Here is a 15,562-nt window from a genome sequence, read left to right as displayed (position 1 = left end):
TTTACCTGACCGGACACGTATGGAGTTCATTTTGTTGTCGTTAATTCAGGCAAAAAGGGGCGACGCAAAGCCCGGAAAACAGATGCCAGCGACCTGACGCCGAACCCTCAGAAGCTCCACAACATCGGGGAGCAGCTGCAGAAGCTCAACGCAGCGATCGATGGCATGGGTCCGGTCAACGACCTGCCCGCTGTGGCCCGAGCCCGTTCACGCAAGGAGAAGAACAAGCTGGCCTCCAGGTACAGCATGCTCTTTACTGCCCTCCTACATCCTCTGCACTAAGTGAGAACACTGGAAATGCTCTGTATTGATTTATGAGGCCTGAGTGGGAATTTTTAGAGGGTTTCAGCTTTTGTAATTTGTTGGCAGAAAAGAGAAGCCTGCGGGGCTCTGTGGTCTAGTATCTGCAGTCTTTAGCCCTGTCAAGATTGGTTTTCAAATATGTGCAGCATTTAATAGTTGACCTTCTAAATTCGGGTGGTGGAGGACATGGACGGTGAAGAACACATGGAGACGTGATATCTGTGTGGATTTTAGACCATCAGTTGCATTCATGTGATGGAAAATAAAAGGATCTTGGGAAATGGGTCGTGTTTTTGCTGATTTGAATTTTTTCCTTTGATGATGCCGTCATGTCGTTGAACTCTGCAGATCAGCAAGCCTTAAAAGAAACTACCATTTGTAAAATTTCAAACGGGCTTTAATTTACTTAAAATATGTCCCTCAGAATAACACACACACACAACACTGAAGGTCGAAAAGCTTGGTCTTCAGTGTATTTTTGCATTGCCTGTTTCTTTGTAACAAACTTACCTTGGATATTATCTTGACAGAATAAGTGAAGGAAGGACGGAGGGAAGCAGAGGAAAAAACAAGAGAGGCGGGGAGATGGAGGGGAGCAGGATGAAAAGCTGAATACAAGGAAATCAGGCAGGATTGAAGAGGCAGACGAGGAGTAGAGGGAAAGATGGGTCATATAAAGTTCATCTTTGCAGGGAGGGAGGGGGAGATTTCAGAATTCAGGACATTATTGCAGGAGCCTGGGAATATCTTGTAATTCAAAACATACATTAAACACGACGCAAACATGTCATCTAATAGAAAGTTTGGCAAGGACTTACAGAAATAAAGCTGAAAAAGAGACTGAAGGGGAGGGGAGTGAGGGAAATTTAACGTCAGAGGAAGTGTGACTGCGAAGTCACCGAGTACATGTTTTTGTTTAGTATGCAGGAATCTCATGTGAAGATTCACTTCTTTTACTCTGTCATAGCTGTGGCTGCGTGAGTCCAGGTTGGGGTTAGTAGTTGGATTAGCCTGACCGCCTTCAGACCTTCCTTCTCATTCTTTTCCCTGCTCATGTCTGAAATAACCTGCCTGGGGCATTCAGGCGGCACAAAGGAAAAACACTGGGCTGGTTCTTAGCCCTCGCCCAGTTTGGCACAACATTCCAGCCAACACGCTTAGCAATGATAACTGTCCCGGATGCTAACTTACTAACTAGACTCAGCAGGAATACACCATCATTTGGGAAAGTATTGTTTAGCTTCTTCAGTGGTTTCATGGTGTAGTGATTTTGACCAGTTAGAAACCAGAGGAGACACAAATCCATACATCCGCTGAAGTGAGCTCTTTCAAGTAATGAACCAACAAAAAGAAGCTTTATAGCTAACTTCTTCATAATAGACCTATATCACTGCTTTTTTTTTCTTTCTTTCTTTTTAAATAATTTTATTTGTATTTTATCAAAGTCCCTCCAGAAGCCTCTCCACTGTTCTGAATAGTAAATCTGGCTGTTTGTTTCAAGCTCTTATCTAAATACATGTAAAAAAAGAAAAAGGTGTAACGTCTATTTTAGTGGTGTTTTGGGCATATGAAGTGCATCTATAGGATCACCGGTTAAATTGGATTAAATAACAGCAAAATAAATGAAAACTTAAACATTGTTGCCATCTTTGCCAAAAAATAAGATATAAATAGCATTTTTACAGACTAGAAAAATACACAAATATTCACACCAAAAAAAAGGTGAGTGGTAGGTGTTGTATGAACACGAGCAAAAGAAAAGCTCTGGCTCATTCCACCAGAGCACTGAGCAAACATTAAGCTAAGTCATGTTGTAGATAGAGAAAGCTAAAAATAAAATCATACTAGAACTTACCATCATCTTTTCTGCTACTATCTTATTATTATACTGTAACTGTATTTGCTTGCCACTACACAATTGAATGTGAGTGAATTTAATTGAGTTGAATGCAGTTTTATTTGTATAACACCGAATCACGACAGCCAACTCAAAGACACCCCCCCCCCCATGAGCATGCACGGACTTGGGGAAGGTGGGAAGGAAATACTCCTTTTTAAACTTCAGTATGTAATTGGATCGTTGGAAGCAGGGACAGGACAACCTCCATCATACACTGTTAAGAGGTTTTGGGGGGGTTTTGCTATGCATTTCCTGTTATAATAATTTGTTTCACCTAGCTTGCAAGCTAATGTGAAGTTTGAACCTTTGGCCATCAAGTTTATATGAATTAGCTTAAGTTCGGCTGTGTTCAGGAATATAGGACTTGGTGACACCAGAAATAATAGCAAGGCAAGGCAAGGCAAGTTTATTTGTATAGCACAATTCAACAACAAGGTGATTCAAAGTGCTTTACAGAGACATTAGAAACAAGAACAAATAAAAAGCATGATTTAAAATTGAATAAAACAAGCAAATAAACTAACTAACTAATTAACAAACAAACAAACAAACAACAGTATATAAAATCAAAACAGATAAAATCAGAACAGTAGATAAAATCAGTAGTTAAATGTAAGTTTTGAAATTTAAGCTTAAAGTGTGGATTTGGTGCTTTATTCAAATGCAGCTGAGAACAGGTGAGTCTTCAACCTGGATTTGAATAAACTGAGTGTTTCAGCTGATCTGAGGCTTTCTGGGAGTTTGTTCCAGATATAAGGAGCATAAAAGCTGAATGCAGCTTCTCCGTGTCTGGTTCTGACTCTGGGAACTGATAAAAGACCGGATCCAGATGACCTGAGGGATCTGGATGGTTCATACTGGGTCAGGAGGTCACTGATGTATTTTGGTCCTAAACCATTCAGAGCTTTATAGGCCAGCATCAGAACTTTAAAGGCTATCCTCTGACGGACAGGCAGCCAGTGTAAGGACCTCAGAGCTGGACTGATGTGGTCCACTTTTTTAGCAGCAGAATTTCAGGCTGAAGTCCAAGAACTACTTTGGATTTGACACAGTCTGTAGATTTACCCACAGAAGCAAAGTAAATCTTGCAATCTTTGCAACTTTGGCAATCTTTGACATTACAAATGCTGCTCAGCACTCATGTTAAGAAGGTTAATAATCATGTTTCACAGGATGCATAAATTCAGTGCAGAGAATTGCCAACCGTCATCAGATATCATCAGATTGTAGATTTCCTGCCTGATGCATTGTCCACAACACCCTATTGTGGCTGGCCACAGGTTGGCATACACTTCCAGGTTTCTTAAACACAACCATTTGCAGCCCTTTTCCAAACACATGCATGAACCAGAAGCTTTCAACTTGGTGAACACTTTTCCTACCTTCAGGCAGCGACTGATTTTCATTCAGTACATTACTTAAATCAATTTGCAGCTGTAGGTAATCCATCACAATAAACAGCAAGATCTCTCAAGGACTATTTTTGGATTTGCATTAAGAACAGAAACTCTATATCTCTATAATCACATTTCCAAATGTAAAAACCTGTGGTGCATATTGGAACCTGCTCAGTACTTGGTTAAGTCCCATCCCCGCAGTGATTAGGAATATTTAAATTGTTGTACTGTCGTCCACATCCTCCTCAAACCATCAGGGACTGTGGTACAAAAAAGAAAAACCTGGCAAGGCTCAAGTCAACATGTGGAGAAACACTGAGGAAATATTCTATCCAGCGCTACTGACCTGCAAGTATTTTCTTTCCCTAAGTTTCATTTAGCTCACTCATAGCTGTATGAAAAGAGAAATTCTCTCCACATTGCAGAAAATAGTCCCCATGAGAGGCATTAATATTTGACACGCATTGATTGTTTTATTCTCAGATCCCTTTTTTCCAACACTCTCAAACCAGAACTGGATTTGCCCTTTTGTGGTGTCAAATGGTCCTTCAGAGGGGTTAAAGAGGTTTTCAATCTTCCTCATGGTTTCGAAATACGGTCAGCGTGAGCCAGCTGACTCAGTAACGGGGTCATGTGGAGAATGGGAATGCTCGCACAAAGTCTAAAGAATGACAGTGTTTTATTTTCCTCTGTTTTCAGGGCCTGCCGGCTGAAAAAGAAGGCCCAGCACGAAGCCAACAAGATCAAGCTGTGGGGGCTCAATCAGGAATATGGTCAGTACTCAGGAAATCACTGGGTATTCTTTAGCAGGGGGTTTCAGATGCCTGACACTTCTGACTTTTCCCTGAACATATAGTCAAAATAGTCATTAAACTCTATACATGCTCTTCTTATAAATGATTGCATCTAGATTTTTATTTTATGTTTATTTTTATATTTCTCTCTTTTTCAAATGGGTGACCCTTCTTGCTGTGGGTGGCTAACAATAATGATATCTGCTTTTTCTTGTGATACAGTCACCTATACAGCAGCACCAAATATCAGCATTATAGTCTAAACATTTAGTCAGTTCCCATCAACCTTTTGGCTTCTCCCAGTAGTGACGGTGTTCAAATAAATTAGAGTAAAGTGAAGTTGAATGGAGGAGAGCAAGAAAATGCAAATCAGCTGCTAATTAATTAAACTGCTGCATTCATTAAAAACCAAAACTCTATCCTGGAGGTTTCCACAAAACCAGTGAGTGGTGTCACATGGGTGTGTCCATCTTTTATATACAGTGTGTGGTCCCACACCTAGTCCTAACTGCTTCAACGTGTGTGTTCAGAAATCTTCTTCTACTGTTCAAGTCAAGTCAAGTCAAGTATTTATTTATTTGTTTGAGTTAGTGTAGCGTCCTCATCAGCTTGCACTAGTCTTGCTTCTCTTCCTTAACCTTTTCTATCAAATAGAAGATAATCTTGGCCTCCTCTATCAGTTGTGTGTGAAAATCTAAGTAGATGAGCAGTTTCTGAGACAAGTTTGTCTCGCACCACAGCTATGTTTAGTTCAAAGACACATAAATCAATTTTCCGTCCCTTGCTCGGTTTGCAGTTTAGGAGTTCGTCTTGATCATGTCGACATGCTTAAATGCTCTGAATTCCTGCCAGGTGATTGGTTGATCAGATCTTTGAATTGTTGAGCCGTTAAACGGGTGAAGCAGTTTTGTATGTACAAAACTTCTAAACATTGTGAGTCTTTTTTCACTTCACGTGAGTTGACTTTAGTAGAGGAAAGAAGTGGGAGAACTGGCTCTGTGGGACAGACTGTTGTAACACTATATATGAGATGGAAGAGCCTTACAATTTAAATTGATAGATGATTGAATGAGTTAATTTATTATACCCAGCGTCAGTTAATGAGAGTAAAACCACATCAGAGGCTGCAGCGTGGCAAGGTGGACATTTTCCTTACTAATGAAATTTAAATCAAGCTAAATTAGTGAGAAACCATCTTTTCAAATAACACTGAAGATGCTCTGTTTAAGAAAACAGGTTAATGCAGAGAACTGATAGTAACAAGACCACGAGGAGCAGGGAAACCCTTGGAAGTGCGACTTCACCTCGCTCCTGATAATCAACACCTCGACTCTGCCAAATCTATCAGCCCAGTTCTGCCCACCTACTCCTCCTCCTCCTCGTCCTACTCTTCGTGCTCCTCGTCTGGTTTTCTATCGATCTCTGTGAATTCCAACCTCACTAGCATCAACTTTCTTTGTCCATTTCTCCTTGATTTTCTCTGAACGTTTCAGTCTTTCCTGATTTTGGCCCAGCATTTGCTCGCAAAGATTTTAGTTGTGGCTTCTGCTTTTGTGATTTTTTGCCTTCTGACTGGCCCAAATACAGAACTTAACCTCACAGATTTCCTTCCTTCCGTTTTTCCTCCTCTGCTCCTGTGTCATTTGTTTTTCTCTTCCATTCACTCGCTTTATATCGCTGCTGTTTGCATCTATACAAAACACACTTTTGCATACTTAGCCGCAGATTCAACAGGAAACTTCAAACAAAGAGCACTTTGGTACCATGCCAGTGCTGTGTGAAGCCTCCGGACTTGCTTTGTGTGAATGTGTGCGTGTGTGTGTGTGTGTGTGTGTGTGTGTGTGTGTGTGTGTGTGTGTGTGTGTGTGTTACAGAGACTTGGGGAGCAGCTGGTCAGACCCACTGTGGTCCTTCGCCCACACACGCACTCCCTGCTGATATGAGCCCTGGACAAATCACATCAAGGCGAGAATAATGTACACAGACAGAAGGGGTGTCATGGCACCACTGGGTCACATGACCTGACAGGGGAGGAGCCACTAGCATAGGAGGTGCCGATGATTCACAGCACTACTATCTGAGCTAAACTAAACCGTTTCTGTTTTATAAGCAAACAAAAACACAGATGTTTGGGGAAAATTTTCAAACACTGGAAAGAAGCGGGGCTTACATAAATATACCATTATAATGTTAATATAATAATTCACTCTTAAACCACTTTTGCTAATTATAGATGTAAAACAATCCATTTATTTTTAAATTAAAAACTAAGATTACCTCTTCTATTAATCACATGCCCACCCACTGGCTGGGCTTGCTGCTTACCATCCGCAAACCTCTCCAAGTATAATATTAATAATAAGAAAATACTTTTTATTAAACGTACATTTTCCAAGCCAATTTCAACCCTACATTTTCTGCTTTCCCGTGGGCCCAACCAGCTGCTTCTCTGTGCCACATGTTGTAGCAACCCATCTGCTATTATCTCACAGACCCAAGAAGGATTCCTTTAACAAAAAGCGTGTTTCTTGACTCCAGATGCTTCATATTACTAGTCAGTATCTGTTAGCCACTGAGCAGCTCCACTTGGACAGTTAGGAGTTGAAGATCGAGGGTTGAGTCACAAACTCACTCATCTGACCTTTTGGGCACCACTTTCACTCCTTTAGTTTCAGCTTGATGTTTACTTTCCCTTTCTTTTTCTCTCTGCTTTCTCTTCTGCTTTCTGAAAATAAACATCTGCTTCGTACCGCTGAGGGGAGTTCTGCGAGAGCAGCTTTGCATGATTGGCAGTTCAAAATAGTTCTTATTTATCTCACAGCCTTTCTGTAGCCCCTTCAATTCACCCTATCTCTAAAACAAGCTGTTTCAGCTGCTCTCTCTTTGAGCCAATTTAGTCCCGATTAGCCATCCCTTGCAAACAGAAGGTCAGTATGTTTGACAGCCCTGCACTAAACACTGTAATTTGTCTCATGTAGGCGACTAAAAATGCACGCCTTTGGATTCTGTGGAACTCCACAGCCCTGAATGATATCAGTTATTCTCCCTCGACTTTCAGAAACAGAATTCGACCCCTGGAAACGCTTTCCTGACTCATACTGCTGTTTTTTCCTCTTTTTGCTGCATAGAAAACCTGTTGGGAGCTCTGCTACGGATTAAGGAAGTGATCAGGCGGCGAGTGGAGAGCAGCGAGGAGGAGGACACGGACGAACGAGGGATGACCCAACGGCTCGAAGACATCCTCAGAGAGTCGAGTGGTGAGAAACAGACTAACATTACAGATATGTAATAAGCAGTTTGGATATTTCGTGCTATAAAAACAGGTTTGATTTTGCTTGCGACTTGTCCTTTTCTTTCCATCGCACCTCCTAATTTATCTCCATGGCTACCTCAGGTCCCTTAGTTGCTGGGCGGACCAAAGACTTTGTGCAGAGGATTTTGGCAGCCAGCGCAGGCGGTCAGAACCAACGCAAAGAGCCCCCACAGGACGGGGATGAGGCATCGGGGTAAAACCCCAAAACAGCAGTCCCTTTTCTCTCCGTACCCTCTTCTTCCAACCCCGCCCTCCCAGCACCACCAACTTGTCGAGACCAAGCTCCTCTACACCTCTTCTGCTCTCACGTCGTACACATTTAAGCAAAGAGACGGCAAAGTGGAGAGGCTGGGAACCAAGAGGAGGTGAGGAAGAAGAGGAAGGAGTAGCCTAAACAAAGCGATAGTAAATTGCTACCTTGCTCCTGGTCCTCTCCTGTTGGTCCTCCAAACAGCAGCCGTCTTCACCGCTCTGTCTCTGCAGGCTGCACCACAACCACCAACAGGCCAGAGCTGCTGCTGCTGCTGCTGCTGCTGCTGATGTCTCTGTATTCTGTGTTCTCTGTGTGCGTGCATAAGTGTGTGCGTGTAACATACTGTATGAGCGTGTATAGTGTTCCTCTCTCCCTCTCTGTGCTGTATTTGTACCCCATTGTGCCTATGAATAGACATTGCACTGTTTTGTAGATGGTCGTAGTTGTTGTCAGGGGGCCGTTAGTGAGCTGAGGGCGAGGGGGCATTTGAGGATAAGAGGAAGTTCTAAAAATAAGGAAGTGGGAGGAGCCCAGGCACGGGAAACAAAGAAGAGGGTGTGTTTGTTTTGGTTTGGGGGTTTTTTTTGTTGTTGTTTTTTGTTTGGCTGGGCTCCTATAGAAGCTCTACATACCATTTGAATTGCACCAGCATCTGAAATGAGACCCAATGCCAGACCAGTCAATGGTAACTGATTGAAAAGTCCTCGGAGCTTTAATAGTCACCCATCCCTCTCTGACACCCCCGTCACCCCATCAAAATGTAAGCAGAGATCAAAAGAAAAAAAAAGAAAACAAACTGCACCTTAATTTAAACTGACCAAAGATAAGTGATACTGCTGAACTACTCTGACACCTCTCACCACTTCAGATGCTGCCAGCCATTAACACACCATCCTGTCCTGCTGAGAGAGGGGTGAAGTGACTGATACACTTTTAATTCTTGTCCTATTTACCTGCATGCATCATTCAAAGATGGGCATCACCTGATAGACTTAGATCCTTTTCACGTAAATGCACTACCGTCACGGACCCGAGAGGCCGTGGTGTGGCAGACGGGACTTGACCAAACGCCTTGTCGATTGGTTGGCCGTCTAGCTCTGCAGCCTGGTGCTCCTTTAGCTGATCTGTGGTGGATTTATTTTTTACCCCAAAAAAGGGAAGTGTCCTCGATGCCTGCCCCAAGCCCTCTCCTCAACCCCCTGACCTGATTATGTAGCGCAATTTCCTGACTTGCAATGACAAATAGAGAAAAAAAAACACACACACACACTTGTAGAGCTAGAAAGCAAATAATTTGTTTTTGTTGATTTGATTTTGTTGTTATTTGATGATGCCACAGCCCACAAAGTGGGCGTCAGTCTTGAGAGTTTTGAGAGAGAAAAATCTGCCTTTTTATTTTCTGTTTTTCTTTATTTTTCTGTGGTCTCTGCTAAAGCTGGAGACCAACCTGTCCACACTCTGTAAATGTTGTTGGACGCTAAAAAAATTAATTAAGACCTTTGAATTGCACTGTGGTAAGAGCAACAAAGCACCTTTGAAGAGGGCTTCAAATCCTCCAAAAGAGAGAGGAAAAAAAAGACTCTTGGCACCTTTTTCTAAAGACAGATATTGATTGAGAGACTTGAGGGCACCAAGCGCTTTGCGACCAACTGCTGGTTTGGGCTTGTTTCAGTATGGTGCTACTATATGATGACAGAAAAGTCATGCAAACACATTTGGAGGCATGAGGCAGTAACTGCTGACTGGGTTTTGGCCTGCAAGGACGTACTGTTGTAATAGGCGGTTTGTTTGCATAATGACGCCTTTCTCAAGTGCCTGGAGCTTAAAGCCACAGGGACCTGTGTTATTAAAACCTATTACAAGGTAAAACTTAACTCGTGACTGCTGCGCCAAGCTTGGCATCACTTGACTTTACTTAGAAGAAGAAGAAGGAAAAAAATGCAGGCTCATCTGGGGTCACCAAAAAAAAAAGGTGAAGCAGAATGTTTTCCTTTTAAATTAAGTCTATACATGGAAACCTACATTGTTTTCACGTATATGTTGAAATCTATTTGTGGAAACAATAGTGGGCACTGGTTTCTGTGAACATCATATCTGGGAAATATACATAGGGGAGCGGCTGTTCTCGGAGCAATTCCCTTTTGTTTTTTAACCTTGACAAGCTCCCATCTGGGCTGCATTCCAAAGCTGCTGTTCTACACACTGCCCCCTTTCTATGGAAAAAAAATTGGAAAAACAAGACATTTCCTGTCTCATTCAGGAACGGAGCGGTTCAACTTAAACTCTTCACGTCGTGGATGTCTTGCTTGTTGTCATTTTTTTTAGAAGAGTGAGGGGCAGCTTAGCGTCGCTCCTGCTTTTAGTTTTCTGCTCTGTTCTGGGAAATGTTGCTCATGGTTGTATAAAGCTGTACTGTAAACAGAGGATTCCTGTTGCTCAGCTGGAATGGCCTTCCTTGCTGGGGAACAGAGCGTCGAGGCTCTGGTGCCAAAGACGGTCTGAGAATGAAAAGATACCCGATTCAGCTCTAATGTCAATGAGGCGTCCTCAACGTTACCACAGAAACCCGCTCAGGCTTTCATGTGATCATCCGTGAAGAGACGCGTGATCTCGGGGAAGGTCACTGAGTGTAGCTAATGGTGTGCACTTCTACACCCATAACCCCCCCCCCCCCAAAACTCACACTTTCTCCCGGGGGGCTGGGAAGCTGCTGATGCTGCCAGCAGAGTCACGGGATCGTGCGCTGGCAGCAGCTCGTGCAACAACAACAGAAAACATGAGGAAAGAGCAGAGAAACAACTGTGCAGATCGCCGAGCTTTAAAACGCTCTCACACCCATCTGTCACGTCAGAGGAGGAGGATGAGGTCTTTGTGTTTAAAGACTACACAAGTTTGTACAGATATTTTCCTTCGTTCAGATCGCTGTTACGTAACACAGCGCACCATCTGCTGTGTACATTCATCTATATGCCAAAAACTGCAAACAGTTGTAACACGGTGAATTCCTGCCTCTGATCCAAACAGAAAAACAGCCGGTTTTACACAAGCGGTGCGCTCATCTAAGGGCCTTAACTGATGCTGTAGCTTGTTGTATTGTGGAATGGGATTTTAACTGTAAAGCTTTAATAGGGAGTGGCCGGTCTTGGCAAGGCCACTTGTTTCTGTTTCTCACATTCCTGATTCAGTTCCTCTGTAGTGTTTCTGTTTGTGTGCACCTGGAAGGAGGAGAGAGAGAAAAGTGAACTGACCCAAAGATGTCAGTCGTGTGGTCACTGTTCACTTTTTCACGGTCAGAACAGGGCGAGCCCGGCCCAGGCTCAGCCGCGGATCTGCTGGGGTTTAACAAACAGCCCAGAACAAACAGTCTCGGCTTACAATTTTGTCCACATCCGACCTAATATAGACAATGACTCTGCAGAAACTGGACGATTCTTATCTGACTGGCTTCCTCGTCGGGTGTCACCATCGGCCAGACGCAGAGAGAAGTAAACAATTGTGAAACTTGCCTGTTGCTCATGTGCACGTGGGCTTTTTCTGAGAAAGTTCTGGAGAAAGGGGGAAGACGTTGAGTGCTCAGCAGTTTAGGGAATGGTGACAGTTGAAAGTAAGGAGCTTCTGCATATGTGGTATACAGAGAGGACACACATCTGAGGCTGTTAATGATTGCTACCAGTGTGGAAATTCCCACTGAAAACGTTACAGGGAGGTTTTAATCTTTTCATCCATTTATCTCAGCAGACTAAGTTTCACGTTTCAAAGCAGTATCGTTGACTGTTGACATTTTAAACGTTAGAGGTGCATTAAATGCTGGCACGGAAGTATGGATACGAAAAGATGCAATATAACTGAGGCAGGTACTTATTAGAACAACAACAAAAACCCCTCTGTGGGCTAATAAAACAGTAAAAGGTCTGTATCTCATACACAGCTGTGCTGTGTGGAGATGCTCTGCTTTTGAAAGACTTCCAGTGGAATTTTGAACTGCAACCAAAACATGAGAAAATGAATTAACAGTAATTCTGGTCATAAAGTGATTTCACAACCGAGATGACCAGACCGTCCCTTTTTCTGGCTGCTGTGAACAGGATTTTATTTCATTGTAAGTTTGTCTGTTATCTTCAGTAACTGTTTAAAATCACGAGATTAACCGATTGTTTTCTTTTTTTACACTCTGACGTTTTTATAGCTGCCTGAGGAAGAAGTTTTAACCTCTGTGTGTGCCATGCTTGTAAAGTGTAGCTTAAATCCTTGAAGCAGCAGTGTTAGGGTGAGAACAATTAGAAGTGGTTGACCTTCCTAAGCTTACACATGGCTGCAGTGGCTTTTTGGACCAGGCATTCAGGCCCTGTGGACCCGCTGGGCTGAATAGACTCATCAGTAAGACTACACCGGTGGGACGCTGCTGACCTCCAAGTGCCCGTCCCCGCTCTGCTCCACTGCTCTCATTGTTGGAAACACTCTGGCTTCTCCAGTTTCAAAGGCAGAGGAGGCCAGGGAAGCGGCACTTAGTCAGGGACCCTGAGTAGTTTATCCGAACCCTTCTAATCCACACCGTCACCTCCACCCTCTGCCACACTCTGATATCTTTCAATCGCCCTGGTGGCCTGCGTCTCGATGCCCCGCTTCCTTTATTGCTGACCTGGAAACTTCCATCTGGAAGGAGCCAGATGGGGTCCAAGTGTCAGTTTCAACCTGCAGGTCCATATTACTTTTCTCCATCAATTAAATTGAAGTGGAAGGAGCTAGATGAGGCTTTGCCAGTCGGTGCCTCATGTGTTATCATTGCATTTAAATCAGAGAGTGGAACATCTGTTTTTAGAACATCTGGCAGTGGTTGTTTAAGGACTCTGACTTTGTATGATTAACAAGGTCCTACTTGTGCACACCATGTTCTGCCAAACCTAGATTGCTTGCAAACTTAATGATAAATTATTGAACATTTTATTCAGACAGCAAGATACCACAACTTCAAGGCTTTAGAGGAACTGCTTGGTGCTTTGGGAAATACTGTTGCTAAAGGTTAAATCGTACCTTATGAGGTTATGTGTGAGGCTTTGGTCTTGTGTTAAAGCAGCGGTTGCAATGTCATCTTAACTAATTTGCTAATCTTTTATATGTCTTTATCAGAGTGGAATTTGAACTCTCGCCATTAACATTTTGGCAGCAGCTCTGTTGTTCTTTTTGGAGCTGTATTTAGGCTAGAGGGTGAAAGCACTGTACTGTCAGCTGAGGTCAGCAGACTATATCAAGAAACCGTTTGGTTACAGTACCCACAAAGAGAATACTGTTAATTAGGTATAAGTGATAAAATATTCAGATTGCAGTCATCAAAACTCAAACACAGACTTGTTGAAAGTCCACACAAGTTAGAAAGTCACATTGTTTGTCAGATAATTCCGTTAAAAAAATCCTCAAAGGCACCACCTTTAAAGCCGGGACATGCAGTTCAAGCTGAGGCTTAGCAGGATTCATATGTCCAGCAGAAGCAGTGCGATCGCTGTCCGCTGGCAGTCTGAGAAAGAATCATCTCCCTACACTGAGCTCCGTTTCCAGGTGGAGGACGTGTACAGTCTGGTACAACTGGGAGCTTCTCTTGCTTGTGCTGGTGTTGGTTCGTCAGCCAGCTGTGGAAAACAAAAGTTAGGCTTCCAATGAGCTGAAGGGAAACCAAATGTTAAAAGCAAGAGAAAGTGTCACTGTGCTTTTCATGCTGTAGTTTTTGGATCTTAGACACGTACATCATCCACTTCTGCCGATGTGCTGTCAGGATCTTGGAGGACACCAAAGGAGTGTGTTTGGAGTTGGTGAACCCCGTTTATGCAGACAGACACAGTTAAACAGCTTCTGCTTTAGGAAACAGTCATTGCCTAGAGCTGCCTGTGTCTGCACCTGTCAGTCAAACTGGCCATGGCCAGAAATCCAAATGGGTGAATTGTAGTTGCCGTAAAGTGGGAAATTAGCTGTAAAGACCAAAACTATATATTGTACCAGGCTGTAATCATGTTCATGACAGAAGTTGGGCATTTTAACATGGGAGTCTATGGGAAGTGGCAGTTAGACACGTCTGTGGTGCCTTTGTTCTTCAGCCACAGAAGCTGGTGTTTAATAGAAAAGTCCAAAGGACACTTTCATTTCTGTTAAAAAAGTTATTCTTTTGTACTTTTCAGGGGAAATACAGCTGATGTTTTGGCAGGACAGTAACGTATGCAGTGACCAAAAATGCAGACATTCATATTCATTCTCACAAAGCATTTTGTACTACTAGTGGGTTTTGAAAACCTGCATGGTTGTAGCATCCGATACGTTAACAACGTGCTGCACATGTGTTGATGGCACAGCCGGTGGCAGCTGAGACACACCTCGTGGCTTTAACCAAAACCGAGTCAGTCGTTTCTGTCCAGATTGATGATGAGTCGAAACCAAAGGCCAGTTGTGGATGTGAGCAGTTTAAAAAAACAAAAACAGAAAAACATGTCTCATTAGAAATGAAATAGTACTTTAGTATTCTAGAGAAAAATCCTGTGGAGAGAATAAAGAGTGAACAATCACATCCCTGCTGGTTCTTTAATCTGTCTGAAAACACACTGAAAGATGGGAGGAAAGGAAAACTAAGAGACTAGCAAACATTCCACAATGCCATGTCATATACTGTACAGCAACCCTGTCTCCTCCTCTTCCCTTTCTCTCCCCCTCCCACACCCCCCTGTCTGTCTCTCAGTAATCCAGTAATCACAATACTACAGTAATACTTTGGACCTGTTAACACATTAACTCATCTTTATGTAAGTCAGTACGTAATCCTTAATAATAATCAAAAAAAGAAAAAAAATACAAGAAGTGCCGTACAAATAGAAGCCTAATATTTTTTGTTTTTGTTTTGTGTGAGTGTACTGTACACCTGTATAATGTATATTTTAATATTTATATGCAGCTGTTGTATTAAAGTATATTTTTAAAATAAAACACGAGTTTGTTCTTTTTGTTTTGCAATATATCAGGTTAGAAATGAAGCATGTGGTGATATTTCCTGTATTTAATGTAAAACTGTATCTGTGCTAACTTTTGTAAACACTTCAGTTGCTGTTTTTACCCCTTCTTAGTGTGACAGAGACAGTGTTTTCGATTAATGTGCTCTTTATTGTTTCTCTTCATTTCTCTGAGTGGCAGGAGTCAGGATTTGCGTTTCCCTTTAGGGATCCTGAAAGGTTCACAAATACTCAACAGCTCCCCCAGCAGGCCCCACAGGGTTAGAGTGGCAGTTATTAATGTGGGTTTTTACATGATATCATACTGAAAACAAATGTTTAGGAAACATGATATCGTGAAGCAGACAGTTAGAAACAGAAAGACTAACAGTAGTCTGGCTCACATTTCTGTTAGATAAAACCAACGCCTCAGAGATGAGCAGAAATACTGAGGTATATGCCTGCAATCAAAACGTTAGAGATAGAATCAGCAAGGGAGAGCGATACACTGGGAACAGTTTTTATACGTTTTTTTAAAAAGCCATTCAATTTGCAGAAGAAGATGCCCAGAACCAACAGCTTTTGGATGAGTCCAAATCAGCCTACATAGAAAGATTGTGTGGAGGAAAAAAGCAAC

The 15,562-nt window shown here is 42.6% G+C and overlaps 1 protein-coding gene across 4 annotated transcripts in view; it reads left to right on the top strand.

Annotated features, from left to right (window-relative positions):
* Positions 1-14,923, top strand: part of LOC113024689 (uncharacterized) — a 36,311-nt gene extending 21,388 nt beyond the window's left edge. For 3 of the 4 annotated variants that reach the window (XM_026171959.2, XM_026171958.2, XM_026171960.2), the window contains 4 exons: positions 50-239; positions 4,300-4,373; positions 7,523-7,651; positions 7,789-14,923. In XM_026171959.2, coding sequence (XP_026027744.2) covers positions 50-239; positions 4,300-4,373; positions 7,523-7,651; positions 7,789-7,904 — 509 coding nt within the window. In that variant the 3' untranslated portion in view covers positions 7,905-14,923. The other variant, XM_080302496.1, reaches the window with a different exon arrangement.
* Positions 14,924-15,562: the final 639 nt, after the last annotated feature.

The sequence above is a fragment of the Astatotilapia calliptera genome, chromosome 6 (assembly GCF_964374335.1).
Source record: "Astatotilapia calliptera chromosome 6, fAstCal68.1, whole genome shotgun sequence".
Taxonomy (NCBI): domain Eukaryota; kingdom Metazoa; phylum Chordata; class Actinopteri; order Cichliformes; family Cichlidae; genus Astatotilapia; species Astatotilapia calliptera.
The sequence above is the reverse complement of the archived record's forward strand: the minus strand, read 5'-3'. Positions and strand labels throughout refer to the sequence as shown.